Below are 15223 nucleotides of genomic sequence, written 5' to 3'. Positions count from 1 at the left end.
TAAGATTTTGACTTGCAACATTCTCTAATAAAGAAATGGTAAATGCAGCTTGTACTCCATAGGACATAACTGCCTCTTTTAACTGTTTCACTAATTTTATATCTAATATTTGATGATATCTGATTGTTTTGATCTTCAAATACAGGGAATATTGGGAACACTGATCGAGATTCTACATCAGCCCACTGTCTGGGGCTGCCCCTGTGCAGCAAGTACATGTGCCCCTACAACTTGGAAAAGAGTGGTGACCTGGATTATATGCCGGAGAGTATGGCACGGTAGGGGCTAAATGCCACTGAGAGAACTTCTTTTCTAGCTCTGTCTCAGATAGTTCCTGTTCTTCAGTGTCAAATCCCTGTTCTGAGTCTGAACATCTACTTTCTCTTTCAGAAGCTCGACTTGATTGTTCTTCTTTTACAGCTTCTAATATCTCTTCCCCTTCTCTTAGCTGTTCTTGAAATTTTGGTTTTTTGGAAGTCAGACAGAAATAGGCAAAGTACCAAGAGGGAGAGGCGCTTTTTCATTTTGTTTACAGAGGTCCTTTCCCAAATGCTCCCACTGAGGGACAGTAAGAAGTCCTTCTTCTAAGAACCAAGGACAGGCTTCTTCTACAGTTTTAAGGAACATCAGCGCAGTTTTAGACTTTAATGGAGTTCCATTTTCTCTTAACAATGCCTTAAGAGAGCCTTCCATGCAAATCCGTGAAATTTCCAATCCCATGGCTATAATATGGCCTCTTTGATCACCACCACAACAACAAACAGAAACCAAACAATAAAAAGTAACAAAAATATTAACACAACTAACACCTTACACATATTCATTTACTACAGGACGTCCTTTGCTGTCTCTTGGGACAGCCTTCTGTTAAGTTCCCTCACTAGGGGAGCCTTCTGTTAGTACCTTAAGGTCACTGTTTCCTTGAATAGGGAAACCTGCTAGTTGACTGCTAGTTGACTGTGCTAGTGAAAAATTTTCTCCTTTATTACTTACCCGAGTGCTCACTGTTCCACGTACGGACCACCAAATGTCACCGTCCAGTGGGACATAAAGACACGTACACCTCAGATTGTCATGAAGAACTTTTTTTTTATTTGGATAACTCCCTCTATATATAAGCAGTCTCATGCATAAGCAATTTTGATCAGATATGTCCACCCAATCCTGTTAAAGGTCAAGCAATCATGAGCTTGAGCATACATGTAGCCAATTGTAACAGCTTCATGTTTTTCTCCAGGCATACCAAGCACACCCTTTGGCTCCCTGCCAGCCCACAGACTCACACATGAAGATATGGGGGACACCTCACATACAAACTATAACATTTCAACCCTGGCCCACAAAAGCCCACCACCATCTCCAATGCAAAGTACATTTTGGTCAATTCCAACACTGCCCAAAATTCCACTACAGTCTCCTCTCAGACTCAGGATTTCCCACAGTCCTTACATTCATAGGGTATCTCTCCAGTATGAGTTCGTTTATGTATTTGAAGGTAAAAGGAAGAAGAAAAGGTTTTTTCACATTGCTTATTTATAGGACTTCTCTCCAGTATGTGATCGTTCATGTATTTGAAGAGAAGAGGAACTACAGAAGGCTTTTCCACATTGTTTACATTCATAAGGTTTCTTTCCTGTATGAGTTCTTTCATGTGAATGAAGATGACTGGATGAAGCAAAAGCTTTCCCACATTGGTCACATTCATAGGGTTTTTCTCCAGTATGAATTCGTTTATGTACTTGAAGGTAAAAGGAAGTAGTAAAGGCTTTTTCACATTGCTTATATTTATAGGGCTTCTCTCCAGTATGTGATCGTTCATGTATTTGAAGAGAAGAGAAACTACAGAAGGCTTTTCCACATTGTTTACATTCATAGGGTTTCTTTCCTGTATGAGTTCTTTTATGTGAGTGAAGGTTACTGGATGAAGTAAAGGATTTCCCACAGTCCTTACATTCATAGGGCTTCTCTCCAGTATGAGTTCGCTTATGTATTTGAAGGTAAGAGGAAGTAGTGAAGGCTTTCCCACATTGTATACATCCATAGGCTTTCTTTCCTGTATGGGTTTGCTCATGTGAGTGAAGTCGAATGGACACAGTGAAGGCTTTTCCACACTGCTTACATTCATAGGGCTTTTCTCCTGTATGAATTCAATTATGTATTTGAAGGTAAGAGGACCTAGTGAAGGCTTTCCCACATTTTTCACATTCATAGGGCTTCTCTCCAGTATGAATTCGTTTATGTATTTGAAGGTAAGAGGAAGTAGTGAAGGCTTTCCCACACTGTTTACATTCATAGGGCTTCTTTCCTGTATGAGTTCTTTCATGTGAGTGAAGGTGACTGGAAAAAGTAAAGGATTTTCCACACTGCTTACATACATAGGGCTTCTCTCCGGTATGAGTTCGATTATGTTTTTGAAGTTCAGACAAAGTAGTGAAGGCTTTTCCACATTGTTTACATTCATAGGGCTTCTCTCCAGTATGATATCGCTTATGTATTTGAAGGTAAGAGGAAGTAGTGAAGGCTTTTCCACACTGTTTACATTCATAGGGCTTCTTCCCTGTATGGGTTTCTTCATCTAATTGAAGGCTAGCTGAATTAATGAAGGCTTCCCTACTTCGTTTCCATTTTTTAGCCATCTCTCCAGTATGAGTTTGTATATCTATTTGAAAGTCACTTGAATCTGAGAAGGCTTTTCCACATTCCTTACATCCACATAGATTTTTGCCAGTATGAGATCCTCCATGTTCTTGAAAACACCTGGAACTCAACTCTCTTCCCCATGTCAAATATCCATAAGGCCCATTTACAGTGTGCTCTGATGCTTGTCTTTGATCACTTGTGAGAGGAAGGAAGGATTTTCTGTTCTGTTTAATTTCATATGTCTTCCCTCCAGTCTCATGATTCTTATATGCCTTGTTTGCAGAGTGAGATATAAAGGACCTATTAAAGAAAAATTGATATATGAAGATCTTCCCACATATACTGCTTTCAAATGAACTTTCTAGCAGGAATTCCTTTTATGACTGGACTTGGAATATCACTGAAAGTTTTCCCACACTGAGTATCTTTTTAAATTTTTACAGAGACTACCATATAATTTCTGTAAAAAATTACAAGCAGAATTTATGGTTGGTTAATTATACTTTTGCATTTTTTAATAGGCATTGGAATTACACTATAACCAAGGTCAGGGAAACTACTGGTTTTCTGTCATGTCTAAACTGTTTGAAAGACAGTATCATGATCACTTTGCAACAATGTTTCTCCATAGCTACTACAAAAACAGTGCTATCATAAATGCAGTTTGTTAGTACTGTCAAAAATCCATTATTTTGAAAGTATGAAATGTACCTTACATTAAAGTTCATGTCTGATAAAAAAAAGAATAAACATAATTCATATCATGTTTCTTTACTTTGCTTGTTTGCAAAATTATAAAACATGCTAGAATTCCCTCAAGGCACTCTGTTTCCTCTTATGACTATAAATTACCTCAAATCTCTCCCGGGATTTGTGTTCTGATCTTCAATGTTCTGGAACTCCCATCTGTCTCCTAAAATATAGACCCAGAACAGTCATTATGAATGATCAAGATTTCAGAAAGAATTATGAGAATTACAATTTGACCAACTATAATGCACCAATAAAAAAGATGAAAAGGGAGGAAAAATTCTCGTTATTTATGCGGCACAGTGCAATGATATTAGTCCAAATTTATTCCCCAAAGTACTCCCTTTCCACATTCCAAATTCATGAGAAGAAAAAAAAATACTCCCAGGGGATCTGTCTTTTACTATGTAATGAAACATCATCCTTACCTAGAGAAGCCAGATTTCTAAGGACTTCCTGCATCACATCTCTGTAGAGATTCTTCTGAGAAGGATCCAGCAAAGCCCACTCTTCCTCAGTGAAGTTCACAGTCACATCCTCAAAGGCCACTGAGTTCTAAAATATCCCACAAAAATGTAGTGAATCCCAGGAGAGACTGACAACATGAGGGCTGCATTCTCAACATGTGAGATGTTCTCATGTTTTTGTGATCTCCAAATATTTAGTCTGTGCTTTGGTCATCAAAACTTGTACTCTTAACCAGAGCATTAGACAAGTGAAAGAAATTAAAGGGGTATCAATAGGAAAAGAAGAACTCAATCTATCACTATTTGCTGATGCCATGATTCTACATTTAGAAGATCCAAAAAATTCCAACAGAAAACTTCTAGTGCTAGCGCTGGGGAGATAGCTCAGTTGGTAGAGTGCTTGCCTTGCAAGCACAAGGCCCTGGGTTCGATCCCCAGCATCGCAAACAAAACAAAACAAAACAAAACAAAACAAAACAACAAAAAAACCTTCTAGAACTCACAAATGAATTCAGTAAAGTAGCAGGATATAAAAAATATATAGAAATCAACTGAATTTCTATACATAAGTGACTAACCCACTGAAAGAGAAAATTAGGTGAAAAACCACATTTAAAATAGCCTCAACAATAAAATACTTGGGAATCAATCTAACAAAAGAGATGAAAGAGCTGTACAATTAAAACTACAGAACCCTAAAGAAAGAAATTGAAAAAGACCTTGGAAGAAGAAAGATCTTCCATGTTCTTGGATAGACAGAATTCATATTGTCAAAATGGCCATACTACCAAAAGTGTTATACAGATTCAATGCAATTCCTACTACAATCCCAATGACATTCTTCATAGAACCAGAAAAAGCAATCAAGAAATTCATTTGGAAAAATAAGAGATCGAGAGTAGCAAAGGCAATCCTTAGTAATAAGAGTGAAGCAGAACACAACACCAAAACATTAAACTATACTACACAGCAATAATAACAAAACCAGCATGGTATTGGCACCAAAACAGACATGTAGACCAATGGTACAAAATAGAAGACACAGAAATAAACCTACCTAAATACAGTTATCTCAAACTAGATAAAGGTTCCAAAAATATACATTGGAAAAAAGCCTATTCAACAAATGGTATTAGGAAAACTGGAAATCTATTTGTAACAAAATGAAGTTAAACCTCTATCTCTCACCCTGCCTTAAACTCAACTCAATGTGGATCAAAGACATGCAGACAAACAGAGAGCCTGTACCTAATAGAAGAAAAATCAGGCCCAAATCTTCATTGTGTTGGTTTAGGACCTGACTTCCTTAACAAGATTCCTAAAATGCAAGAAGTAAAATTAAGAATAAATGGATGGATTCGAACTAAAAAGCTTCTCAGCAAAGGAAAAATCGATAATGTGAAGAGAGAGCATACAGAATGGGAGAAAATCTCTACCACATGCAGTTCAGATAGAGCACCAATCTCCAGGATATATAAAGAACTTGAAAAACTTAACAAAAAAAAGCAAATAACCCAATCAATGAAAGGGCTAAGGAACTGAGCAACACTTCACAGAAGATATACATTTGAACAACAAACATGAAAAAACGTTCATCATCTCTTACAATTAGAGAAATGCAAATCAAAACTACCCTAAGATTTCATCTCACTTCAGTCAGAATGGCAATTATCAAGAGTACACGCAACAAGAAGTGTTGGTTTGAGGATGTAGGTAAAAAAGTACATTCATACATTGTTAGTGGACCCTACAGATTAGTGTAACCACTTTGGAAAGCTGTATGGAGATTCCTCGGAAAACTGGGAATAGAACCACCATTTGACTCAGCTATCCCACTCCTTGGTTTACACCCAAAGGACTTAAAATCAGCATACTACAATGACACAGCCACATCAATGTTTACAGTAGCTCAATTCACAATAGTTAAACTATGAAACCAACCTAGATTCCTTTCAACAGATGAATGGATAAAGAAAACGTGGTAAATATACACAATGGAACACTACTCAGCTTTGAAGAAGAATTAATTTATGGCATTTTCAGGTAAATGGATGGAACTAGAAAATACCATGCTATGTGAAATAAACCAATCCCCAAAAACTAAAGGCTGAATATTTTCTCTGATAAGGGCATGATGATCCATAGTAAGGGGTGGGTATGGAAGAATGAAAGAACTTTGGATTATGCAGACAGGAGTGAAGGAAGGAGTGGGGTGGTGGGGATGGGAAGGACGGAATGACACATGCATACCCTATATACATGTATAAAAATTTTTAAAAAAAGATTTCCTTGTTTAAGTTGCTATAGGACAATGTATCTCTTGGGGGAAGGTGAATGAACAGTACATGAGTTTTCCTATATTATTTGTACAACTTTGTGTAAATCTGCAATTACTTCAAAGTAAAAAAACAAAACAAAAAAAAACTTGTATACTTTGTGTGTACTCGCTTCCTGAAACAGAGGCATTCCAATATAAGACTGGAACTCCCCAGAAAAGCATCAGCAGAATAACAACACCCTTCTCACTGATGAGTCCAGGGAGTGAGGTATGCTCCCGGGTTACCCTTAATGTCTTTGTAGGGTGCATGTCTAGCACATGGAATCATGAAGCCATATCACCTAACGTGCAGAAGAGAGCTAGTATTAGTTCTCTTGAGAGTACCTATCATTAGAAATCCCTGTTGACAAAGTTGGACATTAGCTGATAGGAGGAGCTAAGGATTTAGGAGAGATCCCACCAAACTCAGCATTTACACTGACTCATAGTGATTGAGAGTATATGGAAACAAAATGGTATTTACTAAACATTTGATTTACTGTAGAAATCCATTCTTATGTTAGAACCTAAAGGATCAAAGTACCCCCGTGTCTAAAAACTATAATAAAAAGAAAAAGAACTCCCTGAACAAGAGTCTAAGAGCTTGCCCACTAGACAACCTTTCATTGATGTGGTCACAACATGGTACCTGGGGATTGAGCTCATCCTGTTTGACTACACCAAGAGAACAAGAAGAATTTGTAGGTTCACTCCAGATCAACTTTAACCATCTAATAAAAAGAACACTTATAAAGAAACAATTTGATGATATCTTCCAATTAGTACCAACATACAATGGGATAAGTATCAAATACCTCTTCTGACATTTAACAAACAGAATTCCAGTCATCAACAGAAAGTATTTGTCCAAACCCAATAAGAATTAAGAAATGTGTAACACCTATCAATATGTTCTAGACAGCAGACTGTTGGCTTATCCAATATAAAGTCATGTACCACAGAATAATGTTTTGCTCAAAGACACTTTGGATTAACAATGGGCTACACATACATAGTTATCCATAGTAAAGGAAGTACTGATGTGTTGATAGGGATGGTTGTACAGACAAACCTAATACATGACCACTTTGGTATCTTGCAAAGTAAATGCTGTGCAGGGCTATAGTCTAGGAAACACTGGTGCCAGAGAGCCTAGCTATATAATACGCTATTCCTTCTAGGACTGGGTAAATACACTATGGTGTTTATGTAATGGGGAGGAAGCCTAAAAATGCATATCCAGAGGGCTTAAGTGACCCAGACTATAAATAAAGAACTTTCATATTATCCTATTGGACGCAGCATAGTATTTCCAAGGAGATGAACAAAGAGAAAGAACAAGAGAAGAAAAGTTTTAGTGACTTGAAATTCATATGGAAAATTGAAAAAATGACATAAAAGGTATTGTAGATAGGTAGAAACATGCAATTTAAAAGATGAGTCATGACAAATAGGAATCTAATTTAAAACAGGCATCATTTTCCTCAATTCCAGGGACAATTATGAATTCATCAGATTCTGACGTGAAATACAAAACAAACAGTTTCAGAAGTTTGCAGATAACTTTTTTCTAGAGGAACAGGAAAGCATTTTTATATAAGAACAGTAAGTGATAATGAAGAATAAGAAATTCAAATATACTAAAAATTAGGGAAAATAAAAGATGAAACCGAGTGGAGGAGAAGCCCGCCATACACGGGACATCAGAGAGCCAGGGCACAGGGTGAACTGAAATCGAAAATAGCCAGGACATGGACAGAGGGTGACAGCTGCACTAACATGCTTAGAAACGATCTGCCAAGTCTTCAACAAACCTACAAAACACTTCTGAAAGAAACGATACGTGTGGAGATGCCTGGTATCTGTGAGCATAAGGAATTGCTAATCTACCCAAATTAACCATAATCAGTTCAATCACTTTCAAATTACCAATGACAGAAATTTTGTGGGGAAGTGTCCCAGGGATTGAAATCAGGGACACTCGACCACTGAGCCACATCTCTAGCCCTATTTTGTATTTTATTTAGAGACACGGTCTCACTGAGTGGATGGTGCCTTGTTTTTGCTGATGCTGGCTTTGAACTCTCGATCCTCATGCCTCATCATCCTGAGTAACTGGAATTAGAAGTGTGTGCCACCACGCTCACAACCAATGACATCTTTATACAAAAAGAAGAAGAATCATTCTAATGTTCACAAGGAATCACAAGAAACTCAAAAATGGAAGAAAAAAATAAAGTGAAAAGCATCATATTTCCTGATTTCAAAACCTGCTCAAAATACAGTAGCAGAGACAGTGTAGCTCTGGTTAAAGGCAGACACGTACAGCAGTGGAGGAGACTGGGGGCCCAGGACAAGGCTGACCCAGAGAAGGAAAGGATGTGCCACAAGGGGCCAGGGTCACTCCAGGGGAACCAGACCTCTGGGGAATGAATGGTTGGCAAACTGGATGCTCTTGACGACACCTGAAGTCAGAGCCTCACCTCACAGCACATGTGCACAGGAAATCCATGGGGACCAAAGTCCTGAAGTAAGATGTAAACCTCACCAATTCATAGAACAAATTGCAGACACAAGTCTCACAACATGGATTTGGGAATGGTTTCTGGAATATGATACCATCCTGAAGACTCAGGAGAATAATAAACATGATTTCACCAAAAAGAGCTTTCAGTCCAGTTCTGTAGCAATGAGTCTGGAACTGAAGGACACCAGCTAAGTGAAATAAGCCAGGCACAGAGAGACAGGCCATGTGCTCTCACTCACATGGGAGCTGCAAGCTGACTTCACAGAAAGTAGAGTAGTTACCAGAGGTGAGGAAGACAGGGGAGGGAGGAGAAGATGGGATGGGGAGGAGGCTGGGCATCAGGGACCAGAATGCACTCAGCAGGAGCCAGCAGGACTGCCCCCAGCACAGCAGGGGGACCACAGTGCATAGCATGTCACTGTGCATTTCAAATGAGCTGGAGGAGCAGTCCACAAACAACAAGAAAGGACAAATGTTAGGAGACAGAAGAGCTGATGCCCTGATCTGATCGGACGCACTGGGACAGGTATGCAGCTAGCTCACTGCACCTCATCAGCATGTGAATTTAACAGTGAATCAACAACAAAGTGTGAAAACTCTGTCCTTGTGGGACACCATCAGCAGAGTGAACGGAACCCCAGAGAACTGCAGAAATACCTGTGCATCAGGTTTCAGGAGAGGTGGTGATACCTGGAAAGAATGAAAAAGCAGCTGACAATGCTCAAGGGACCTTAACAACATAAACACCCACACACCTGGAAAAGAAGGAAACATCCTAAAAGGCTGCACGGATCTACAAAACCTGAGGCTATGCTGAAGGACGAAAGGCTCTCTCCATGACGAGAAAAAGAAACGCGTCAAGGATGCCTGCTCCCACCACTTCTAGACAGCACAGCAAGAGGGTGCTACCAGGGAAACCAGGAAGAAAGTCAGGGTGTTTCTGGACCCAGGACAAACTCACACAGTCCCAGACAGTGAGGCAAAATTAAGGACTTTAAGCAGACACAGGTGGGTGCAGGAAACACAGACTCAGACTCACCTGCAGAGACAACAGCCACAGGCAGCAAGACGGGAGAAGAAAGCACAGCCTCTGTACCTTCACCCCCTCTACCCACCAATAGCGACCACCTCACATGGTGCACATTTGACTTGAATTTCTGGCTTCCTGCTCCCTAGAGTTACTGCAAGTGGACAGGGCATTTAATGAGGTTTCACCATGGTTGCACCTACCAGGGCTGCACCCTGGCTTGTAAATTGTGGGACTTGAGCACTCACAGATACACACAGGTCTCACACAGACCTCCTCACAGGCCCAAGACCACTTGACTTTCACAGGCTGAAGTGCTCAACCCCAACTCTTGATCTCAAGCCATTTCCCAAAGTTGGGGTAACTGAAATGAGTTCACAATGCAGGTCCACAAAATTCTATACTGCAACATTTAAAGCAGCAGTATGCATTATTTTCAGAAACTGGAAGCACCCCAGAGGAAGATGTGTTCCCAAGGTCAGCAGTGAAAAATTAATACAGAAAACTCAATGAAAATCAGAAGTTGGGTTGTGGCTTAGTGGTAGAGTGCTTGCCTAGCATGTATGAGAAACTGTTTTGGATTCTCAGCACCATATATAAATAAATGAATTAAATAAGGTCTATCAACATCTAAATATATATGGATATTAAAAAATAAATAAAAATCAACAATCAAAAATCAACTTCTATATATATGAATTGAAATACTGAAATGCAATTAAAAGTTCATCTACAATGGAACCCCAAAAATACAGAATGAAAACCAATAATATATAATACAAGATACACATACATAATAAAATATAAGACAGCAGCCTGAGGGTCCAGTGTGGTGCCCAGGTCACTGACAACCGAGGGAACTGGGAAGGATTTACCTGTGAATTACTGCATTTCATATCACAGTGGATCTACTGCCATCTGAAAGTCTGTATAAGCTTCAGACAATTCTGCCTAAGTCAGAAGACAACTGGTGTAGAAAATTAGTGTGAAATGCTTAAACATGTTTTAAGGAAACAAAGTCCTACATCTGAATGGATGTTTAAACAAAAAAATCACAATGTGAAGTATGACAGAAAAAGGAACAACATAAACTCTTCTCAGAAATTACAGTGTTCATGCCCAGTGTGGTGGTGCATGGTTCCAATACCAGTGATTTGTAGGAGGATCAGAAGTTCAAAGCCAACCTTAGAACCTAGATAGGCCCTAAGGAACTTAGTAAGAACCAGTCACTAAAAAGTAAAGAGACCTGGGGATATGGCTTAGTGGTTATGTGTCACCAGGTACATTCCCTGGAATCAAAAAAAAAAACAAAAAAACAAAAAGGTATTCAGTGGGGCACAGTGGTACATGGTTCAAATCCCAGGGATTTAAGAGGCTGAGGTGGGACGATCACACAAAGCAGTCTCTCCTAGAATACATAGTGAGAATCTGTCTCAAAATAAATAAATACAAAGATCTGGGGATATAGCTCAGTGGTACAGCATCCCTGGGTTCAAACCCTACTACAGAAAAAAGGAGAAATGCGAGTATTCACCAACACCCAGTGGACCCAGGTGATTCTGCTCAGATCTGCAGAGAACAGGCTGAAGCAGAGATTCAACAGCACGACCATGTGTTAAACCAGCAGCCCCAGCACAACTACCCATAGAAACTGGAGGAGCTGAGCTCTCGCTATTGCTTCTGTTTACTTTCCACCTAATTCCTCATGGGACTCAGTCAAAATTCTGGCTCAACACAGCTAAGAGAGACCCACTAAGTATAATGAACAGCTAAACTTACTCTATTTAGCTGTTCCAAAATTACTCTGGAAAGTCACTACACACAAAGGCTACAGTCAGCACACAAAAGCACTCTCAATATAGGAGAAACTGAATTCAGAGGAACCCATTATAATATTCAAATACCCACTCCTCAAAAGAAACCGAGTAAAGAATGCACAGAAATAGGGAAATACATCAAGGCAAAATGAACCAATGGAAAAAACACCTGACTTCAAGCACCACTGAGAAAACATAGACACTAGACTCACTAACAAGACCCAAACCTACTGCCTTAGTCTTTCAGATGCATGACCTACATCAGGTGAGAACACCTGATGAACACCTGAGACTCACAAGGAAACGTGGTGAAATCCAGTGACTGGGAGACAGCAGCAACCGTCTAACAGTGGGTGAGAGATGGAGCACACAGAGAGCACACAGGTGAGCGTGACTGAACAGCACACCCCCCACAGGGACGTCATGGGCACTGCCAGGCTCTCCAACCTTCTCCACACCTCTGGGAAGGCGCCAAGTGCAGCCACGTGCAGCCACGACAGGCATGAGTGTAAAAGGCTGGCGAATTCCAGCACCTGCACCAGGAGCACTGGAGTCACACCGACGTCAGTACCAGAAGCACAGCCGGGCGACCTCCAGGTGAGTGCAGATCACATCCCAGAGTTCCACACAGCCACAGGCCAGGGACGGCTCAAGATGGGGCTCAACATGTCAGAGGAAAAGATCTGAAACCGCATCCTAGGAAACTGTGGAACACAGCACAGGCAGTGCTTAGGGGAATCAAAGGTGCTGAAAGCTTACATGAGAAAAGAAGGACGAAAACCACCCATAAAAACTTCCACTACAGGAATGAAAGAACAAAGAGCAAGGAGAACCTACGCCTCACACTGCCACAGAATTAAAGACATCAGTGGAACTGTGACCAGGAAATCAAGAGAATCAAAATCAAAAGCAGGTTCTTCATGGGGCTGGGAATATAGCTCAGATGGTAGAGTGCTTGCCTTGCAAGCACAAGGTCCTGGGTTCAATCCCCAGCACCGCAAAAACAAAACAAAACAAAAAAATCAAAAAATACAAGTTCTTCATGGACATGCTTGTAACAGACACACCACAGCTCAGTTAAGAAAAGAGACACAAAACTAACTCAGCAGAAGTGAAAGACACCATTATTAATCCTACAGAAAGTAAAAGAACTGGACAGGAATATTATGATAAGTATCTGACCACAATCTGAGAAGTCAGATAAACTGGATCAATGCCTGGAGACAACCAATCGAGCACAACTCACACACAAGGAGGAACACACAACATGAACAGGCTCATGAAGTGATAATAACCGTCAACAAAGGACAGGCATGGCCCAGTGGTGTCCTGGTGGATTCTGCACCACACTAGAGGAAAAGAAACCTCCTTAATCTCCTCTAAAAGGAAGCAGGTAACACTCCAATTCATTCCTCCAGGCGTAGCCTGTGTGACATGCTGTGATGTGCACAGTTTCTGGCAGCCCAGCCAGGGAACCTGCCTGACCACAGGTGGCTGGATTCAGCACCCTGGCTAAATGGGAAATAATCAGCAAAGAGGAGAAATGAATCGCATGCAACTTGATCGAATGGCAGAGGGGCAGCTCGGTTGGTTCTCTGGCTTCATTTCTTAAATTCTGTGAAGTCCAAGACCAGGATTGCTTTGTTGAGCAACTTCAGAAAACTTCTACAAGTGCAAATAGTACAAAAAGCTCTAACAGCTAAAATGTCCATGAGTCTCCAAAAGCTTGTTAGAGAACACCATCAGGTAGTATTATACACTACCTGAAGGTCTACGTAAACCCCAAACTTCACAAGGTACAACGTGGACTCACAGTGTGACTGCATCTGGGAAAAAAGGGGATTAGATGAGATCATGAAAGCTGTTCATGAATTATTGGCAATCTCATAAAAACTTGTGTGTTCAGACAACAGAGATATTCAATATCAATTTCCGTGATACTAAATCAGTTTGGAAGCAAATGACCATATGTGATATTTGTGACAATTGAGATGTTAGTCCCATGAAATGTAGTGGTAATCTTTCAAATTCTGAAAACAGGAAGCAAAAAGGAGTTCTTCACTGTCTTGAGATCTTCACTATACAAGGAAACCAATATTCTCATGACTACTTGAAATTAAAATTTACTTACCACAGCTTTTGTTGAAATGTAACCCTTTTGTGCAGTAAAAATGACATTTATTTTTCTCTTTTCACTAGGAGCATTCTTATTTTTTTGAGGGGGGAGGTGGGTACAGGGGATTGAAGTTAGGGACACTCAACCACTGAGCAACATCCCCAGCCCAATATTTTGCATTTTATTTAGAGACAGGGTTTCAGTGAGTTGCTCAGTGCTTCTCTCTTGCTAAGGCTGGTTTTGAAAGCTGAGGGCCTCTGCCTTCACTGCACACTCAGAGGCAGGGGTCCAGCTGGGCACAGAGGGCTCTGCCAAAGTGGCTGCAGACCAGGCACCACACTGGGAACCACCCTGGACCAGCCCACACCAAGGCCTGAAGGCAGCAGGGCTGAGCTGGAGCAGCATCTGACTCAGCTCTGGGTGGGCCCACTCTGGAGCTGACAGAGGGAGGCCAGAGTCTAGCCACCCCTGGCTCCCACCAGTTCTAACCAGCCCACCTCCCTCAGGAGTCCCTGGCCCCACCACTCACCATTTCCTGCCTTCTGGGGAGTCCAGACATCCTTCCTGGGGATCTCACAGCACCTGCAGCTCACAGGGAGACAGTCTCAGTCAGAGCCACTGGGGCCTCACACAGCAGAGGGTCCTGGAGATGGATTTTGAGCTGCACAGGGTGAGAGATCAAGGCCTGTGACTGTGGAAGGCCACTCCCTCCCACCAGCTGCCTGCTGACTGCCCAGGGCTGCACAAGACCCCTCTCTCACCCCAGCCACACATGCACACTGTGGGGCCATGAGTGACAGGGGATGGATCAGACTCCTGGATAAGTGAGGGCAGAAGGACAGGTTGTTGGCAAAAGCCCTTTTGATCAGAACTTCCTCCCTCCAAGGGGACCTGCTCCATCAGGGGAACATTTCCAGGCAGGCAGTTAAGACCTTTCTCAAGTAGGCCCTGTTGTCTTCTCCTCTCAGGAGCCTCTTCCTGCATCTTCCGCCTGAGCACAGAGTCACAAGCAAGTGTGAGGAATTACACACTCAGGGTCCAAGGCAGCAGATCCTGACCTCAGAGAAGGTGGGATCCAGCTCAGGCCAGACTGGAGAGGAGGGACACAGGCAGCTTTCACTTGGGAAGAGCCTGGGGCTGCATGGCCAAGACCTCCTCACACTGTAACTCTCTCAACTCACTTCCAAGAAAATGAAAAGACAACAAGGGAATACCATTATTAAATGCACGAAAAACTAACTGTATGGCATTAAAAGAGATTTAAAAAAATGCAAAGCAAACACTTGAAGCAGCTCAGGAAAGGAGACTGCTTCACCCCTAGTTCATAGGAAAACACACTCCCAAGTTGGAAGCCAGATTCTGACTGATGAAATGCAGCCCCAGGAGGGCTGAGTCCCCAGAGGTCAGGAGGGGACACCTAAGGATTTATCTCTGAGAGTCCAACATGTCCTCTGTTGTATAGGTTTTCTCATATAAGATGATAAAGAAATTCCAAAGGAAGAGACTGATAAACCCAAGTTTACTCCATCAAACTGCAACAGGGTTCGAGAAGGCTGTCCTAC

At 41.4% G+C, this 15223-nt stretch overlaps 1 protein-coding gene across 1 annotated transcript; it reads right to left on the bottom strand.

Annotated features, from left to right (window-relative positions):
* Positions 1–1345: 1345 nt before the first annotated feature.
* On the bottom strand, positions 1346–14301 carry LOC124973368 (zinc finger protein 709-like). Its single transcript, XM_047537323.1, is given in 5 exon segments — positions 1346–2940; positions 3493–3553; positions 3819–3945; positions 13309–13371; positions 14191–14301. Coding segments are annotated over 5 exon segments (1692 nt in total). The 5' UTR covers positions 14221–14301; the 3' UTR covers positions 1346–1529.
* Positions 14302–15223: the final 922 nt, after the last annotated feature.

This window comes from Sciurus carolinensis (genome assembly GCF_902686445.1).
Source record: "Sciurus carolinensis chromosome 19 unlocalized genomic scaffold, mSciCar1.2 SUPER_34, whole genome shotgun sequence".
Taxonomy (NCBI): domain Eukaryota; kingdom Metazoa; phylum Chordata; class Mammalia; order Rodentia; family Sciuridae; genus Sciurus; species Sciurus carolinensis.
Note: the sequence above shows the minus strand (reverse complement) of the source record. Positions and strands in the feature narration are given on the sequence as shown.